The sequence below is a fragment of the Prionailurus bengalensis genome, chromosome F2, assembly GCF_016509475.1.
Source record: "Prionailurus bengalensis isolate Pbe53 chromosome F2, Fcat_Pben_1.1_paternal_pri, whole genome shotgun sequence".
In the NCBI taxonomy this organism is placed as follows: domain Eukaryota; kingdom Metazoa; phylum Chordata; class Mammalia; order Carnivora; family Felidae; genus Prionailurus; species Prionailurus bengalensis.
This window is the reverse complement of record NC_057353.1, coordinates 83,045,775-83,063,380: the sequence shown is the minus strand read 5'-3', so window position 1 is coordinate 83,063,380 and position 17,606 is coordinate 83,045,775. Positions and strand designations below refer to the sequence as shown.

General features: G+C 58.4%; 1 protein-coding gene across 9 annotated transcripts in view; it reads right to left on the bottom strand.

Moving 5' to 3' along the window:
- Nucleotides 1–17,606, bottom strand: part of MROH1 (maestro heat like repeat family member 1) — a 62,630-nt gene that overhangs the window by 26,885 nt on the left and 18,139 nt on the right. For all 9 annotated transcript variants that reach the window (XM_043602061.1, XM_043602058.1, XM_043602066.1 and 6 more), the window contains exons 7-12: nt 13,884–14,035; nt 13,148–13,288; nt 12,688–12,780; nt 10,720–10,798; nt 10,371–10,484; nt 846–919 (exon numbers count right to left, since the gene is read on the bottom strand). In XM_043602061.1, the coding sequence (XP_043457996.1) occupies nt 846–919; nt 10,371–10,484; nt 10,720–10,798; nt 12,688–12,780; nt 13,148–13,288; nt 13,884–14,035 (653 nt within the window). The remainder of the gene's footprint in view (nt 1–845; nt 920–10,370; nt 10,485–10,719; nt 10,799–12,687; nt 12,781–13,147; nt 13,289–13,883; nt 14,036–17,606) is intronic.

Below are 17,606 nucleotides of genomic sequence, written 5' to 3'. Positions count from 1 at the left end.
CACGGGCACTGTTGGTGGTACACGGTGTGGCCCTCTCAGGGGTGTCCCGGAGCAGCATCAGAGAGCAGGAAGGGATTCCAGGGACTGTGCATGGGAGTCTGGGACACGTGTGGCCTCGGTGGTTTGGGCTCCATTTGGGTAGTTTCTAAAATCCCCACGGAAGGTCCCAAAGAGCAGGCCTGACAATGGAGCCTGGTTAACCTGGTGTGCAGGAAGGGTCGCCCCTGCCCTCGGCTGCTGGGAGGTCACCGCCAAGCCCGGGGACATCCAGAGTCCAGCGTCCTTGTTTCCCCGGGGCTCTGGGCCACACGGGATCGGCTCGGCCTCCCGAGGGGCCGGAGACTGAGGTCAGCCACGCGGGCAGTGAACCGGGTCTATGCGACGGAAGCCAGATAAAGGCCTCGCACGCCGGGGCTGGGGGCTTCCCCGGTTGGCGACGCTGGTGCGTGCCATCACGTCGCTGCCCACGACCCCACGGGGAGAGGGCGGTTCGCACCCTCCTGGGCCCTGCCCGGTGCGCCCCAACCCCTGGCCGATGGTGGTGTGTGTCCTTTCCCCGTGATAAACCTGACTGCGAGCGTGACGCCCCCCGGGGGTGCTGGCAGTCCTCCTGGAGGACGACCCAACCCGAGGGGGTCCAGGGACCACTGCCCCACTCCGTGTCTGGTTAACTGTGTAAGGGTTAGGATGTGGCGAGTCAAGGACTGACCGCTCAGTGGTGCGCCCTCCCTCTGGTGTCTGGGTGTGGCTGAGGGGCTGCTGCCTGGTCAGTGACGCCTCCCAGCCCAGCCCGGCCACACTTCCTGCAGCTTCTCGCGGTGGAGCTCAGGCAGCGCCCCGTCTACCTTGCTGTTGGTGTCCAGAAGAGGAAGCCTCATGGAGGAGAGAATAAAGGGCTTCTTCACTTCCATCTGAGAAGCTGCAAGAAACCAGCAGAGGGCTCGGTCTCCCCAGCACGATGGGGCTGGCCAGCCCGCCCACCCCCACAAGGCCCAAGACCTCATCACCAGGGTCCGGCTCAGCATGGCCCTCAGCACGGGGAAGGGACGGCGCCTAAGCACAGCCCGCCCACTTTCTGGGGGACAAATGACCTTCTTCCCAAATAACACTATTTTGGCCAATAAAAAGCTAGAGGATTGGTAATTTAGGGCAGCAGGCGAAAGAGCGTACCGAGTCAGGTCAAGCCAGGTTCAAGGGTGGGGCCTCCAACAGCACCCCAGTCCCAGCAGGCCTGGTAAAACCTGCAGGTGCACACACTTCCAGTTTTGCTCACACTGCTGGTCTGAGGACCCCACCTTGAGAAGCAGCAACATAACCCTCTGTTTCCTGATATACATTTTTTAAATGTATGTATGTTTGTTTGTTTATTTATGTTTATTTTTGAGAGAGAAAGAGAGAGACAGCGTGTGCAGGGGAGGGGCAGAGAGAGAGGGAGACACAGAATCGGAAGCGGGCCCCAGGCTCCGAGCGGTCAGCACAGAGCCCGACGCGGGGCTCGAACTCCCGAACCGTGAGATCGTGACCTGAGCCGAAGTCGGACGCTCGACCGACTGAGCCACCCAGGCGCCCCTAAAGGTTTTATTTTTAAATAATCTTCACACCCAATGCGGGCCCTGAACCCACAAACTCCAAGATCAAGAGCTGCACGCGCTGTTAACTGAGCCAGCCGGGCGACCCAGCGACGGCACTCTTCTCCCACATGACGACCCCGGGAGAGGGGTCGCTCCACTCCGACCCCTCTCGCACCACGAACCTGGGGCTCCCGGGCCGCTTCTGGCCCGGGCGCCTGTCGCACACGCCCGCGTCCAGCACCAAGCATGGCACCAGCCGGCTGTGAGACGGCGAGAGTGGGCTCCCGCGACGCAGTAACAGCAGGAGACGCGCACCACACATGCTGGGAAAACACGACTCCAGACCCAACTGCGAGACAAGCCGCCCCTTTGGTAAGAGGCTGCAAAGGACCCTCGTGCACGCCCAGCGGGACAGCAGAGCCGGAGCCACAGCAGGGCGGAGGAAGGTTACGCAGACGCTCGGGAGGGCAGGAGGCGGCCTGCGAAGTGGCCACCGGGGCGGAGAAGGGAAACACAACACGCAACCAGAGGCCTCGTGCCCTCAATGCGCAAGAGAAGCCCAGGCGATCAATGACGAAAACACAGGCAGAGCAACAGAAAAGTGGGCAAGAGAGCTGACCAAGCCCCCACCACCGACGTGTGATGCCACCGGACCCACCACCTGCTGGCCGGGGAGGTGGGGGACGGCAGCCCAGGGGGCAAAGACAGAGAGGGCCAGGCACCGCAGACCCCCGTGTGAGACCCGGAGCCGGCCGGGTGCCGTCGCGAACGCTGAGGGTCCGCACAAGTCCGCTGGAGCCAGGACGTCCACGCGGGATGGCAAGCCTGGCTCGGTCCAGGCTACGAGCTAGGTCACAGCACCGACGGCAGCCAGGGGACACCAGAAACATCCTACTGGGTGAGGGCGCGAGACGAAGCTTCTTGGTTCCCCCACGTGATGCTCCCGACGGGCGTGACATATCCTCGCACAGCGGGAGCGCACAGCAGGGGTGGGGTGCCACTACGGGGCTCGGGGCTCGCAGAGGGGCCAGATGTCCCTGACCGTGCATGTGCTCTGGGAGCTTTCGTTCACATTTTACATTCTCAGGAAAAGGTTACAAAAGAGCAAAAAATGCAAACCACTCCATAGAAAATCGCACAGATTGTGGCAGGAAAAGGGATTGGGTTGGGGGGACAACAGACCAGGGCTCAAGGGCGTGGGGACACGGCCAAGGACTGACATCAATCCGGTGCCACGTCCCTGAGGCTCAGAACAACAGACGAGTATCAAAGCGCGAGCAAACACAATGTCCCCCCCAACTTCCTGCCACGCAGATGACGACCCTTGACACAGTGCTGTCACCCGCAGCTTCGACGCACGGCTCGAGTTTACGTGGAGGCCAGCCGTGAGCCGGGCCCTTGCAACATGCTGAGAGAGCAGCACAGAGCAAGGCGGACGTGGCCCTGCCCCCGAATAGTGTGTGTCCTAACAGGGGGGACAAGAGACACAAGCAGATAATGAATGAGACCGTCACAAGCTGTATTAATGTCACGCAAGGTACTGATGAGAGGCAGAGAAGCAGAGCGTCAACGGGGTACCCGGTCTGGACAGGCAGTCAGGGTCCGGGGGCCCTTCTGAAGGAGGCACATGTGAGCTAAGAGCCCGGCAGGGTGCAGGGGAGGGAGCCCCCCGCTCCAGGACGCCCGGGGTGGCTGAGCAGAGAGCTCACTACGGTCCGAGCAGGGGCTGCTGGGGCAGCAGCGGAGGGGAGGCCGTGGTCAAGAGGAGGCGCCCTGCTCTCTCCACGGTGCTTGACCCTGAGTGACCAACATCAGGGCATTCGAGTAAAATGACTAGACTTTAGAAATAAAGAAGAAACCCTCTGGATGTCTGAAAACGAAACAAAACAATAAAAAACCCCACACACGTCACACAAGAGGAAAGAAAATGAGGTTAACGTTGGCCTTGAACAAGAAGTGTCTGCGCCAGAATAGACTGTGAGAGGAATACGGTGCCCAGGTGAATCTGAATCTCAGATAAACAACAAATCATCTCTTAGTGCAAGACTGTCCCATGTAACATTTGGTGCATCTTGTTTTTATCAACCTGGCAACTCTACGTCACAAGAAAACAGAGTAATGACAAGGAAATGTGAACAAAGGATTTTATCATCATCAAAACTAAGTGTCACGTACAAAAAGCACAAATAAGACTTCATCAACACGAGCCTTCCCTGTGGACTCCGCCAGAGAATAGGCCTCGGGCAAGGAGAAGCATCCTCTCTGCAGCTGCCAGGAGGACAATGACAAACAAGGGCCGAGCAGGGGAGAGGACGGCACGGGTGGCCGCCCGCCGGGACAGCGCGGACGCGGCTGCGGCACAAAGCCGTGGCACAGGGAGGGCGAGGAGAGTACATGCAAAATACCCGCCGTGCGCTCACCCACATCAGTGGTGACAGCATCGGCCTCTAGGGTTAGTTACGTGTGTAACACGAGGGCGTCTGGGATGTTCTAATTCTGCGCAGCTTGAGAACCAGATTCACGGGAGGAAGGAGATGCAGATGTAAGAGAAAAGAGTAAATGGAAAGACTCGCTCGTCTGGCTGCGGAACCGGAAACATCAGTACGAACTCCGGGCTTTTCTACCTTCTGTCTCTACTGGTCGCGCTATTTGGTCCCATCTCCTGAAAAGGCCTGAACGGTGACCACCCAGAAGTATCAAGCACCCGACTACTGTCTTTGAGGGCAGTTTCTCACTGAGGACATAGGGCTTTTTGGAGAAATGGCTGATTCCAGGTCTGGGGCAAGAAATATCTAAGATGAGCCTGGAACACCAGCCGCCCAAGACCCTGAGGTCATGCCCAAGGACTCGACTCGGAAGAGGCTGACGTGATCCAAAGGTGACACAATGTGAGCATCACTGGTATGGATCGCACTGAACCGAAACCCATTAAATGTGTTAAAATCCATGAATGTGTAAGATTTTTTTAAAAGGGCCGCCTGGGTGGCTCTGTGGGTTGAGCGTCTGACTTCGGCTCAGGTCATGATCTCCCAGTTCCGGGGTTCAAGCCCCGCCATCAGGCTCGCTGCTCTCGGCACAGAACTGGCTTAGGATTCTCTGTCTCCCTCTCTCTCTGCCTCTACCCTGCACTCTCTCTCTGAAAAATAAATAAACATTTTTCAAAAAGGCTTGAATGGGGGGCTTGTTGTTTAATGGGGACCGTTTCCATTTTGCAGGATGAAGAGAGTTTAGGAGATGAGCTGCCCAGTGGGAACGGGATTAACGCTGCTGAAGAACACACTTGAAGATGGTTGGGTGGTAAATTTGGGGTGTTTTATAACAATTATAAACAAAATGGCCACAGTCCAAAAAGAGACATAAATGTACATATCAACTTTTTTAATGACTAAACCTCGGGTGTACACATCACTGATAGATCATCAAAACTACAAGGAAGTGGTTACTATACAATCAGGAGAACTTACTTATCAGGTGGGTGAAGAGGTTCTTACTGGAACAGGAGGGTGTAGGGAAGGGCTTCCACAGTGACGAGTTCAGTTCAAGAGCCCGGATTATAAACACAGAAGTGTTTGTATTTTTTTTAAGTTTATTTATTTTGAGAGAGAATGATTGGGGGAGTGACAGAGAGAGAGAGAGAGAGAGAGAGAGAGAGAGAATCCCAAGCAGGCTCTGCGCTGTCAGCACAGAGCCCGATGTGGGGCTCAAACCCACAAACCGTGAGATCATGAGCTGAGCCTAAATCAGGTGTAGGACACTCAACCGACTGAGCCACCAGGTGCCCCAGGGGTGTCGGGTTAAAACGAGCTATTGGGGCGCCTGGGTGGCTCAGTTGGTTAAGCGGCCGACTTCAGCCCAGGTCACGATCTCGCGGTCTGAGTTCGAGCCCCGCGTCGGGCTCTGGGCTGATGGCTCAGAGCCTGGAGCCTGTTTCAGATTATGTGTCTCCCTCTCTCTCTCTGCCCCTCCCCCGTTCATGCTCTGTCTCTCTCTGTCTCAAAAATAAATAAAAGTTAAAAAAAATTTTTTTTTAAATTAAAAATTAAAAAAAAAAAAAAACGAGCCGTTAAGTCATATGTTTATATTCCGTGGTTTCTGCCTGTGATCCATCTTATACCGAAAAGATTTCTTTTAATGGAGACGAGCAGTCTTGAACAGAGTTGAAGGCAGTGCGCTCCCAGACCAGAAGACCTCCTACGAAGGCACAACGATTCAGGGCGCATGCTGTTGGTGTGGGGAGGTCCGTGGGACAGAAGAGTCCCCGAAAGACACCTGCTAACCCGTAATGTCGAGTCCCTACTCTTAGTACCTCGGAATGTGATTTTGCTTGGAATAGGGTCCCTGGGGGTACGATTCGTTAGGTCAGGATGAGGCCACACTGGAGTAGGGTGGGCCTTTGCTCCAGTACCACTGTGCCCTCACAAAAGGGGAATCTGGGACACAGGAACACAGGGAGGTGCCCGCAGGGATGAAGACGCAAACGGAGGTCAGGGCGGCGCCGCCACAAGCCGGGCGATGCCAAGGGCCCCCGGGAGCTCCGGAAGCTGGGCGGGGTCCTGGGACAGGTCCTCCCTCACCCTGCTGGCCCTCGGACCTCTGACACCGAGACTCGCGGTGACAGTGACACCGTAATACACTGTGGCTCAGGCACCCAGGTGGCGGTACTTCGCTAAGGCAGCCCCAGAAGACCAGTACGTCCAGAAAGCACTAGGACGGGGAAAGGAAAGTCTGCACCACAAGCAGTGCTGGGGCCACAGGGTGCCCATGTGAAGATAAGTCTTCGCTCCCTGCAGCTCACACCATCCCCAAAATTAATTAGAAATGAATCAAAGAACCGAATGTGCAAGTTCAAACAATAAAGCTCCTAGAAGAAAAGAGAGAATCTTCACGTCCTCTGGAAGGGCAGAGTCTTCTTAGACACAAAGGTGCCGACCCCAGGATCTGACAAACGGCTCGTAGACATGACCATAAGAAAAAAAAAACCCAGTTTTAAAATGGGCAGAAGACTTGGACCAAAAAGATATCTGAAGGCCAACAGGCACACGAAAAGATGCTTACCCACTCTACTCTTAGAAAATTCCAGTTCGAGCCGTGGAGAGGCACCGCTATCACACAGACACCAATACGGGGAAAATGAAGACTCCGGGCCACGGCCGGAGCGGGCCGGGAAGCCGGGGTTGCCGCAGCCTGCCCCCCCCCCCCCCCCCCCCCCCGCCCCATGTACTGCGCAGGGCTGAGCGTGACTATCGGGTAAAACCGTATGGCCTTTCCGGGAATATTAAACATGCACTTGTCCCACGGCCCCGAAATTCCACACCTGGAGGTATGAGCACACACGCCCACACACTGGTCCGTCCAAGAATGTTCACACCAGCCTTCTTCCTAATCTCCCCAAACCGGGAACGATCCACACCCACTAACAAAATGACATGTTTTACTCACAAGACATGATGGAATATATCTCAAAAATATCATGCTTGGTGAGAGAAGACAGACACAAAGGTCACCTGCTGTAGTGAACTCATTTACATGAAATCCCAGTACAGGCAGAATCAATTTAGGGTAGAGGTGCTGCTGTCTGAAAACAACCACGAGGAGAGTCTGGGTTCCAGAAACATTCCACAGTTTGAGTAACGGTCACGTGCTTGAACAACATATAAAATGTCACCAAGTTGTACACTTGAGATCTGTGCATTAAAAAAAAATTTTTTTTAATGTTTATTTATTTTTGATACAGAGACAGAGCATGAGTGGGGGAGGGTCAGAGAGAGAGGGAGACACAGAATCCCAAGCAGGCTCCAGGCCCCGAGCTGTCAGCACAGAGCCCCACATGGGGCTTGAACTCACAGACCGTGAGATCATGACCTGAGCTGAAGTCAGACGCTCAACCGACTGAGCCACCCAGGCGCCCCGAGATTTGTGCATTTTACTGAATGCAATTTGTTCTCAATATTAGAAAGTGAAGTTCTTTTTTTTTTTAATCTTTTTTTGAATGTTAGTTACTTTTGAGAGAGAGAGAGAGACAGAGTGCGAGCGGGGGAGGGAAAGAGAGGGGGAGACACAGAATCCGAAGCAGGGTCCAGGCACTGAGCTGTCAGCACAGAGCCCGACACGGGGCTTGAACCCACGAACCACGACATCATGACTCCAGCCGAAGCTGGGCGCTCAACCAACCGAGCCACCCAGGCGCCCCTAGAAAGTGAAATTCTGAAGAAAAAAACAAAACAGGAACTAGAGGCCAAAATACTTTAAAGCATTTGATGTAAAAAGTACAGAAGGCAGGCAAAGAGGCAAAGAGAACACAGCACACCTGACAGGGCGCTAAAGAGGAGTCTGGAAACAGCTGAGTATCGAAAGCCTGTTAAAAAAAATCCCAAGACAAAATAAGATCAGAAACTACGTACCGAGAGGGCACTTCACAGATGTGGGCAGGATATCGCCCCAGAACGGCCAACACAGTCAATAAAATTTCTGGATTTAGAATAAAAAAATAAAAATCCTTTGGACATCCAGGCAAAACAAACCAAATCGCTTGCGAGGAAAATGAGTACCAGATTTCTCAGTGACAGTAACCGAGGCTAAGGGACAACGCAGCAAGGAAAGAAAGCGAGAGGCAGGAACCTCACGTGCGGCCAGTCCGACGGGACGGCAGAGCCCACCCACGCGGGACACGGCTTCCCAGACCACAGTGCCTGGGAATCCAACTACGGCCCCAACTTTCTAGTCATATTACAGCGTTTTGCTTCTTTAATTTTTTAAATGTTTATTTACTTTTGAGAGAGAGAGAGAGAGAGACAGAGAACGAGTGGGGAGGTGCAGAGAGAGGGGGGGACAGAGGAGCCCAATGCAGGCTCAAACTCTTGAACTGTGAGATCATGACCCGAGCCGAAGTCGGACGCTCAACCGACTGAGCCCCCCAGGCGCCCCTAAACAGAATGGCTTCATCCACTAAGTTGAACACATGCGAACCTTACAACACGAGACTCCACTCCTAAGTGTGCACTCAGCTGAACGTGCGCAGGACAAACGTCACTGGTAGCATCGTGCATGACAACAGATGCCACGGGACACAGCCCGTCACCCGCCTGCAGTGGGGCGGTGGAGCATAGACTGACCCCCTGGAACACTTCCCGGAAAGGGAAGGAGTGGGCCACACCACACGAACACGTCCCACAGACAGAGTGTCGAGGGCCGGAAGCCAGGGACGAAGAAATTCATGTGCTAGGATCCTATCTGCACCACATGTCAGAAGTCGAGCCGGGGCTCCAGGCCTGCGGGGCCGGGCCGGGGCCTCACAGGCTCGTTAAGCTGAACGGCAGAAGCGTGTGCTGTTTGGTACGGGGCTTGCACTTCAAAATACAAGTAATAAAGCACACCGACGCTAGTAACTCTCTAAGGTATAGTACAGCGTGAGAAAGCGTGCTTTTGAACGGTGTCATTTGAGACTTAGAAAGTCTATTTCTTTACACACACACGCACATAAATGCCCTGAGAGGGAACCCACAAATAAAACCCATGAGCGCAAGAGAGTCTGAGAGCACGAAGGCCGCGGAGCGATCGGCAAAGGACGGGCAGCGCCCTCAGTCGCGGGGAAGTCCAAGCATCCGAACGCACAGCAGCCGTTGCGCCTGCGCCCAGTCCCGCCACCAACGCGGCGGCCACGGCCCGGGCGGCAGGCAAGTCCCTCCACCTCCCTGACCCTCAGCTTCCTGATCAGTGAAACCAGGCTCGTGTGGGGGCCGCGGGAACCAGGCGAGGGTGCACTGCACTTTCTGTGTGGCCGCCACCGTCCTCCGAGGTCAGGAGCCCTCCCCCACGAGTCGGCGCGCTGCTGGCTCCGCGGCACACTCTGGGCCGCAGACCCGGCTGCCACCGTCCTCCCGTGTCCCTGCCTCTTCCCAAGGGGCATCGTTCCAAGTTCCATAAGATGTGCCCCGGGTCCACAGGCACTGGGTGTGACCCAGCACCGACCCACAGTGAACCTCGCGGGACAGGGGTCAGCATACGTGTTCCCTAGAGGGCCAAGCAGAAGCTATTTTAGGCCAGGGCGCCTGGGGGGCTCAGTCTGTTGAGTGTCCGACCTCGGTTCCGGTCATGATCTCACGGTTCTTGAGTTCGAGCCCGGCGTCAGGCTCTGTGCTGACGGCTCGGAGTCTGCTTTGGCTCCTCTGCCCCTCCCCCACTCACACTCTCCCTCCCTCCCTCCCTCTCTCAAAAATGAGTAAACATTAAAAAAAAAGAAAGAAAACTATCTTAGGCTTCAAGGAACATATGTGACCTCTGTCATATCCTTCTTTGCTCTTACGACCTGTTAACGTGAAAAACCCACTCACAGCTTGGGCTGTCTGAACGCAGGCTGCAGGCCTACCGTGGCCCATGGCCAGTGTTTACCGACCAAAACTTATGGAAAAACATAAGCTCGGGTGTGAAAAATGTCCAGGCTGCTGCTGGTTAGATTAACCTTAGAAGCAGAAGGCTGAACCCTTCCATGCGACTGTGAGGGAGCCAGACACACACAGATCGCAAGGCACTCTGCAGGACAGCCGGCCCGCACCCTTCACAGAGCCCCGCGCCCAGGACACGGATCACCAGTGCGTGTCCCTGACTGGCACCCGCCCCCCAGGGGCAGTCGTGACAGACAACGACATCGGGCCTGGGGGTGAGCGGCCAGCGCCTGGCCCAGCCCCGGCGTCCACGGCCACCTATCAAAGGCCAACGTCCACAGATCGGAGCAAGATCCTTTCACCCAAAAGACGGTCACTATCTGCCTCTTTCAGGCCCTGCCCCACACTGGCCACTCACCAGCTGAGTTGATGACGTGCCTCACGACCTGCAGGGTGCCCACGCGGGTCCTCTCGTTGTTGGCATCGAGCTTGGGCAGCAGGAAGGCCAGCAGGCGGTCAGGCGAACAGCACGCTGCCGGGCAAGCACAGAGCCAAATAATCATTTGTAATAATCTTTGCTCCCTGCTCACCGTTGGCACCTGCAAGCCCCGGGGTCCTCCCGGGGGCTGCAGCCCACACACCGAAGCCTCCTCACCTCCAACCCACGCCCAAAGCTGCCACCACCCCCTGCACACCAGCGGTCCACCGGCCCCCACGTGAGCAGACGTTCGTGTCCGCAGATGGCCCCGCGTGGGCTGCCGGCTTACCCAGCACAGTGAAGCAGCGTAACACCTCCTTTCGGTTGCTCACCACCAGAGGGCTGGACGACTCCACGGGCACACAGATCTGCTCCAAGGGACAGACGGCAGCAGTTACAGGGGATGCTGCCGTCTCCCAAGGGCCCAGCTGGCCGGGAGGGAAGGTCCCTCCTACGGTACCCAGGCCTCATGGCCTCTACCTCCCCCACGGCCGGTCGGCTCGCTCCGGCTCTTTCTCATGGGGCTACAGGCATGCACTTGCCCCCGTGGTCAGAGGCCCTCGGGTCTCCAGGGAAGAGAGTCTTGGCCCCTTCAAACCGCCTTTTCCCACCAGCAGCCAGGACACAGCCTCCCACTTCCTTTGGGCACAGACTGGAAAACATTAATCTCCAGAATATAGCAAGTACTAGAAACCAAAACACCTAGCGTTGGTTCATCCAAAATTATTAAAAAAAAGAAAAAAGAAAAAAAAAACCCACACAAAACAAAAACAAAAACTGAAGAAGCTGTGGGCAGATGTGTCTTTGGGGTCCCCTGCGTCCCAGCGGGTGACATGGAAGGTCCCCCCCCACCCCCAGCATCCCAGTCCCCCCGGTCACAGTCATGACAGCAGGGCCTCTGCACAAAAGGCTCAATGGCAATTCTTCGGGACAGCCCATCTTACAAAGAGGTGACCAACAGTGCAGAGCATGTCCCCAGAGCCACAGGCCCCACCCCAAGCTGGACCCTGCTAGCTCTCAGAGAACGGCGGGGAAGGTGGGTGCAGGCGCTGGCCCCAGGGCTCGGCCCCAGGCTCCCGGGCACCTCCTCGTTATTCCCATTGTGGAGACTCAGGGGGTCCCAGAAGGCACGGCAGCAGCCTCCCACCTGCTCCCCGGGAGCTCTCCCTCCGGGGAAAGCCAGCTGCCGAGCGGCCAGAACACTCAAGCGGCCCAGGGAGAGAGCCACCAGCCAGGAAGGAGGCCTCCAGCGCACGGCCAGGTGAGGGCACCATCATGGAAACAGACCCCCTGGCCCCGGTCGAGCCTTCAAGCTGTGACCACGGGAGGCCCCAGGCCAGAACCGAGCAGAGGAGCTGGGCCTGGGCCCCTGGCCGGTAGTGACCGTGGATAACAACGGTTGCTGCCTTAAGATGCTAAGTTTTAGAACACTTGGTCACACAACAGAAGAGGTGCAAAGGGTAGTCATCTGGAAAAAAGATAAAACTGGACTCTCACTGTTTCCCTAAAATAAATCCCAAACGGATTAAACTATACAAGTACATTGGAAAATGGGAGAATCTGAAAAATAGTTTGCAGAATTCAAAAGGCTTTTCTAACTGTAAGAAAACCTACGTTAGAACGTAACAGACAGACATGTAATGATGTAAAAATGAAATAATTTCGCACGGCAGAAGATATCATAAATGGAGTCAAATGATGAAGGACAAAGTAGGAACAAGAATTTTACGTGAACAATAAAAGACCGTCAGTAACTGCTACAGGTCAATGTGGGAAAAGCCAAAACCCAACAGAAAGACAGACACGAAGGGACAGCCCTAAGAAAGGCGAGTATCTCCCTTCTCAGCTGTGGTCTACTTGTGTTTCCCTTTCAACCCCTTCTCCACAGACCATCACTCCTTCTTCCCCACAGGCTCTCTTCTCAGCTAGGCCCACACCCACGACTCAGAGAACACCCTGGCTTCCGCACGACTGGGCTGGACCACCCATCCCACTCTTGCTGCCTGCAAGCCTCAGCAGACCAGAACCCCCGTCCCTGCCATACCAGCCCCATCCACAGTGCGTCCCCAGGGCCCCTGTCCCAGGGTCCCTGCCCCCAGCGCCCCTCCCCCCAGCATGCCCTCCTGTACCCGCCCCAGGAGCCCCGGCCTGCCCCGTCTCAGGTGCGACCCCCCCCCGCCCCGCCCCGGTCCTGCCCCCCGGCCCCTCCACGTCCTGTCCCACGGTGTCCCCTGGTCCTGCCCCCTGCGCATCCTACCTGAGCGTGTAGAGCAGCCAGGAGCGCGTCCAGCTGGGCCTCCAGCGTGCGGCTGCCCACGCTCACCGCGGCCTCAAGGATCTGGCCCAGGCTCTGCCCAAGACGGGGAGGAGAGAGGCCATCGGGCCTATGTCAAACCCCCCAGCCCCACCTCCTGGCCACAAAGACCCCACCTCAGGGCTCAAATAAGGAATCCCTACCTCCACGTCAAGAACAAAGACAGGAGGAGAAGGCTCAGAACGGCGGCACGGACTTGGGGTAAGGCCAAGGCGAAGGTGCCCTGGGCAGGGCAGGGCAGGGCAGGGCAGCGAGGAGAAATGTGCCTGGGCCCCACCCACCACTGAGTCCAACAGCGCTCTCTGTGCTTCCCCTCCCGGGTGTCCACACCCTCCCACCTGAGCCAGGTGGGCACCGGTCGGTGGACAGAGCTCTGCACGGGCCGCGGCGTGCAGGCGCGCACCTTGGACACGTGGAAGGTCTCGGCGTGCTTCCTGTAGAGGGCCAGGACCCCCGGCAGCAGCTTGGGGAGCTGCTCCTCCAGCTTCTCACTGGGCAGCAGGTGGCTCATGGGCCCCAGAGCCTCCACCACGGCGAGCCGGAGCTGCGAGGAAACAGCAAATGATGCTCACGTCCAAACCAGCACGCAACGCTGGGAGGTGCCCCGAGCGGAAAGGCAAGAGGCCTTCACCAAGAACCCAGGGTCGGAACGAGGAAACCCCGGGTAGCCTGTGACCAGGGGGTCCGAAAGGGGTCCGAAGGCAGAGAGGTCAGAGTGACCACGGCCAGGGTCTGGACGGTGGCCAGGCCGGGGAGGCCGTGAAGGCAACACCCACAGGGGACTCGTCACGCCTCAGCTCAGCCCGCTACCCGGGCGGTCCGGGAGCCTCCGGGCAGAGTGGGGTCGGAGGGCAGGAAACAAGCCATATTCTGGGAAGACCTCACACAGGACACCTCCACTCCCTGAAGAGGCTCCCACCTCCCGAGCCGGGGTGGGGGGTGGGGGAGGGGACACGGATCGGGCACCGGGAAGCATGTGTCCATAGCTGTCTCCACCCCGCTCCCCGCAGTCCCCTCCCCCAAAGCCTGCAAAACGGCACACGAGGCTCAGGCCTCGTGGAGGTGGGCCGAGCTCAGGGGTGGGAGACGGCAGCCGGCAGGGTGAGGCCACGGGTTCCGACAGACTGCAGAGGTTGTACCTTGGCCTCACGGCTCTGTAGCCAGTGGTTAAAGAGGATGTCGTAGGCGCTGAAGATGTCAGTGGCAAAGGTGTCCTTCCTGACCGTGGGGTCTGGGGCTTGGTCCAGGTTGGCCAGGTACTCCAGGGTGCTCTCGCTGAAGTGCTGCAGAGCTACCACAGGGCGGGTGGCTGTAATACGCCTGCACCGCCGCCCCTTCTAACGCCCTCCCCCCCCCCCCCCAGGACACCTTCCCGAGACCGGGGCTAAGTGCGGGGCTCCGGGACTATGCCGGCATGAGGGTCCCTCCACATCCACGTCCGTCCCAGATTCTCAGGAAGGGACCTTTTCTGGGAACGAGGGTCTCTGCAGGGATAACTACATAAGATGTGACCGTGTCGGGTAGGGTGGGCCGCAAATCCAACACAACCGTGTCTCGGGAAGAGAGCACACAGACCACAAAGAAGACGGCAGAGTGACAGCAGGGCACGGTCTGGGGCCCACCTCTAGATGCTGGGGGAGGGACAAGGAACAGAGTCTCCCTCTGAGCCCCCAGGAAGGGCTCCGAGTAACACTTTGATCTCAGGCTTCTGGCCTCCAGAACCGTAAGAATACGTTTCTCTTTTTCTTTTTTTTTTTCAAAGATTTTATTTTGAAGTAATCTCTGCATCCAACGTGGGGCTCAAACTTACAACCCTGAGATCGAGAGTCATTCGCTCCACCGACCAAGCTGGCCAGGCGCCCTGCATTTCTAAGTGGCACTGTGTGACAGCAGCCATACAGACCTGGCACAGACACCGACGTCCCCAAACGGCCTCGGTTCACAGCGCCCACCGCGAGGCAAAAAGAGGAGGTGCTGTGCCCACCTCACCCCTCACAGACAGACACAAATAACGCCCAGTTTGCAAGGGTCGCCGTGCCCGGAAGTCCCGGGTGCAGGGGGCGTGGGAGGGCGCTGAAGGTGCAGAGTGTCGGGCTGAGGCAGGGCGGGCCGAGACAGTGGTGTCTACGAAAGTGGCTGTGCTGGGGGACATCCAGGTGGGCAAGTCTGCGCGCAGATGAAGACCTACGAGTGGTCAGCGAGGGCTGAACCCGGGGCCAAAGGAAAGGACAGGGATAAGAGGAGAGAGGCGAGGCCAGGCCCCTGTCACGCAGCCCTGAGAAGGGCAGAGTAGCGGAGGAGCTGGGGGGGTGGGCGGGGCACTGCACCAGCCCCTGCCCAGCACGGCTCTCAGGGCTCTCACCCGGGCCACTTACACAGCTAACTTCTCAGCCGGGGCTCCCCAGTCCGACAGAGAGAGCAAGCCTGATCCCTGTGTGTATGTGACGGCAATCACAGCCACAAGTTCCCAAGACACAGAAGCTAAAGAAAAAATTTTCTGAGGAAGAGAGAGTTCACATGTGTACAAGTGCTTGTGCGAGCAGGGGAGGGGCAGAGAGAGACGGGGAGAGAGAATCCCAGGCAGGCCCCACACTCACTGCGGAGTCAGATGTGGGGCTCGATCCCACGACCCGGGGATCGGCACCTGAGCCAAAATCACAGTCGGACACTCAGCCGACTGAGCCACCCAGGCGCCCCAACAACTTTTAGAAGAAAATCGCCTCCCGGAGGGAGCACTCCTGTGCCACCGGCCGCCCTTCTGCTTAGGAGGGGCTCTCGGAGGGTCCAGCCCAGGCAGACTCCGGCCCCACCAGAGCACGAGGAGGCCTCGCGTCCCCACCTGCCGCACGGCCCCCGTTGCTTGGAGGAGGGACGCAGCCCCGGCCCTCTTCCTCCCTGTCCACCCGACGCTCTGGCCTCCTTGAGCTCTGTCGTCGGGAGGCCGCTCACGGACCTGCGTCTCTCGGCACCTTGTAGCGAGGCGTTTCAGGAAAACGGGCCACTCTATTGCCGGAGTGGCCGGAAGCAGGAAGCGAGCCCCCCAGGTTGTTACTAGGTTTTACTTTTTAATCCGTTACGCACACACGCGCCTGGGGTAGAAGGGCGTTCTCGCACGCCGGCCCCTCTCCTCCAGAAGCGCGCTCGGCTGGTCTCCCCCCTGCTAACAACGCCGGGGCGGCCAGCTCACTTCACACCAGCTTCGTTTCCCTCGGGGCCTCCCGCTTCTCCAGGCAGGGGTCACCGACCAACCTCTACCTCCTGCCGGCACCCCGGGTCTCCCCCGGCCACGCCCGACAGGGCCGCGCCACTCAGACAGCCGTGGGCAAGGTGCCGGTGGGGGAGAAGGCCGTCCCGTTCCTCTGTGTCCTCTCGGATCACTTTCCCCACCAAAGCGTCTTGGTGTGGATGCTGGGAGGTCCCTTTCTTCTGGAAGCTGCAGCTCCGGGGCATCTGTTACTTGAACGAGGCCTCATGGCCTGGCCTGCCACCCTCTCCCCCTCTGTCTCCCGTTTTCCAGGCTCGCATTTTTGCTCTATTTTCTGGGGCATTCCTCGACCTTCTCTTCCATTCTCGCTGCCATCTGTCGTCGCTTCTCTGACCCCGAGAAGCTCAGCTGTACTCCCTGAATGCGGCTACTTCCCGGCAACACACCCTGCTCTCACCTCACCCCCCGAGGGAGTCATCATGCCTGGTCTTTTGTGCCCGCTTTCTTCTCCCTGGACTGTCTGCTCGCCCAGGTCTTGGAGCTCTGTTTATGCTGCTGCCGCCGTCGCTCTGGGAGACGCTGGTCGCGGGCAGCAATCCGGGGCCGCCTTCGGTGCCACACGGTGTGGTCAGGCTGGCCGCGCACCGGCTGTCCGGGGGACGCCGTCTCCACCCCCCCCCCCCCCGCGTTCTGGCTCTTCTCCCTCCAGCCACAGCGTCAGCAGACGCAACCGGGAAGGACCCTGGGGCACCAACTTCTGTTCGTGGCCCCGGGCCAGCAGACACGGGAGGCCTCGGCCCACTCACGGCCCACCATGCCAGCGGGAAGGGCCGCTCTCTCCTCCAACGGCAGGCAGGGGAGCGTCGGTCAGCGGAGAGCACCGCGTGCCCCGCAGACAGCACGTCCGGCGCAGAGCGAATGCTGCTCACACGCGACGGACGCGGACGCGGTAAAAACCGTCAGTGGCATTAGAAGGGTCGGTTCTTCGGCACCTCGGGCCGGCCCCCTGCTCGCGGCCTCGGCAGCTGCAGGGATGGAGCTGCGTCCTTCCCGAGGAGCCCTCGGCTGCGACGCGGGGTCTCCTTACTCCCCCTCCAGCCTGGATGCGCCGTCCTAGGTGACCTCCCAGCTCCCCACCCCCCCCTTGCTTCCAGCACCTGCAAACACATCCCCACGCCCCACCTTCTGGGTCCTGCTCTGCCATCCAGCCCGGTGGGAATCCCCGGCTCAGCTGTCCCAGGACCCTGACGAAAATTCTCGTCACCCGAAACCAGGTCAAGGAGGGTTCCTACAGTTTAACCCGGGGAGTCTGCCATCACCCGTGGTGGGAGGAGCGCGTGAGAAGAAGACAGGAAGGAGGCCGTGGCAGGGACAAGGGACATGGGAGCGAGGGGCCGTAAGGACGGCCGGCAGGAGCTGGAGCCCCTCCCCGGGGCCCCAGGATCCGAAGCCCCCGCGAGCGGGGCGGACGAGGGCCCTGGTCTCCAGTATGCTGCTGTGAAAGGCCCCAGGCGCCCCCAAGTACACGGCAGGGAGTGGGGGCAGCAGGCCGGCCGGCAAGTACCCGACAAGCCCTCAGCTGAGCTCCAGGTGCCCTGACCCTGTCCAGTCACCACACCCTTCCCTTACCGAGGACCCTCCTAACCGGAGCCCTGCT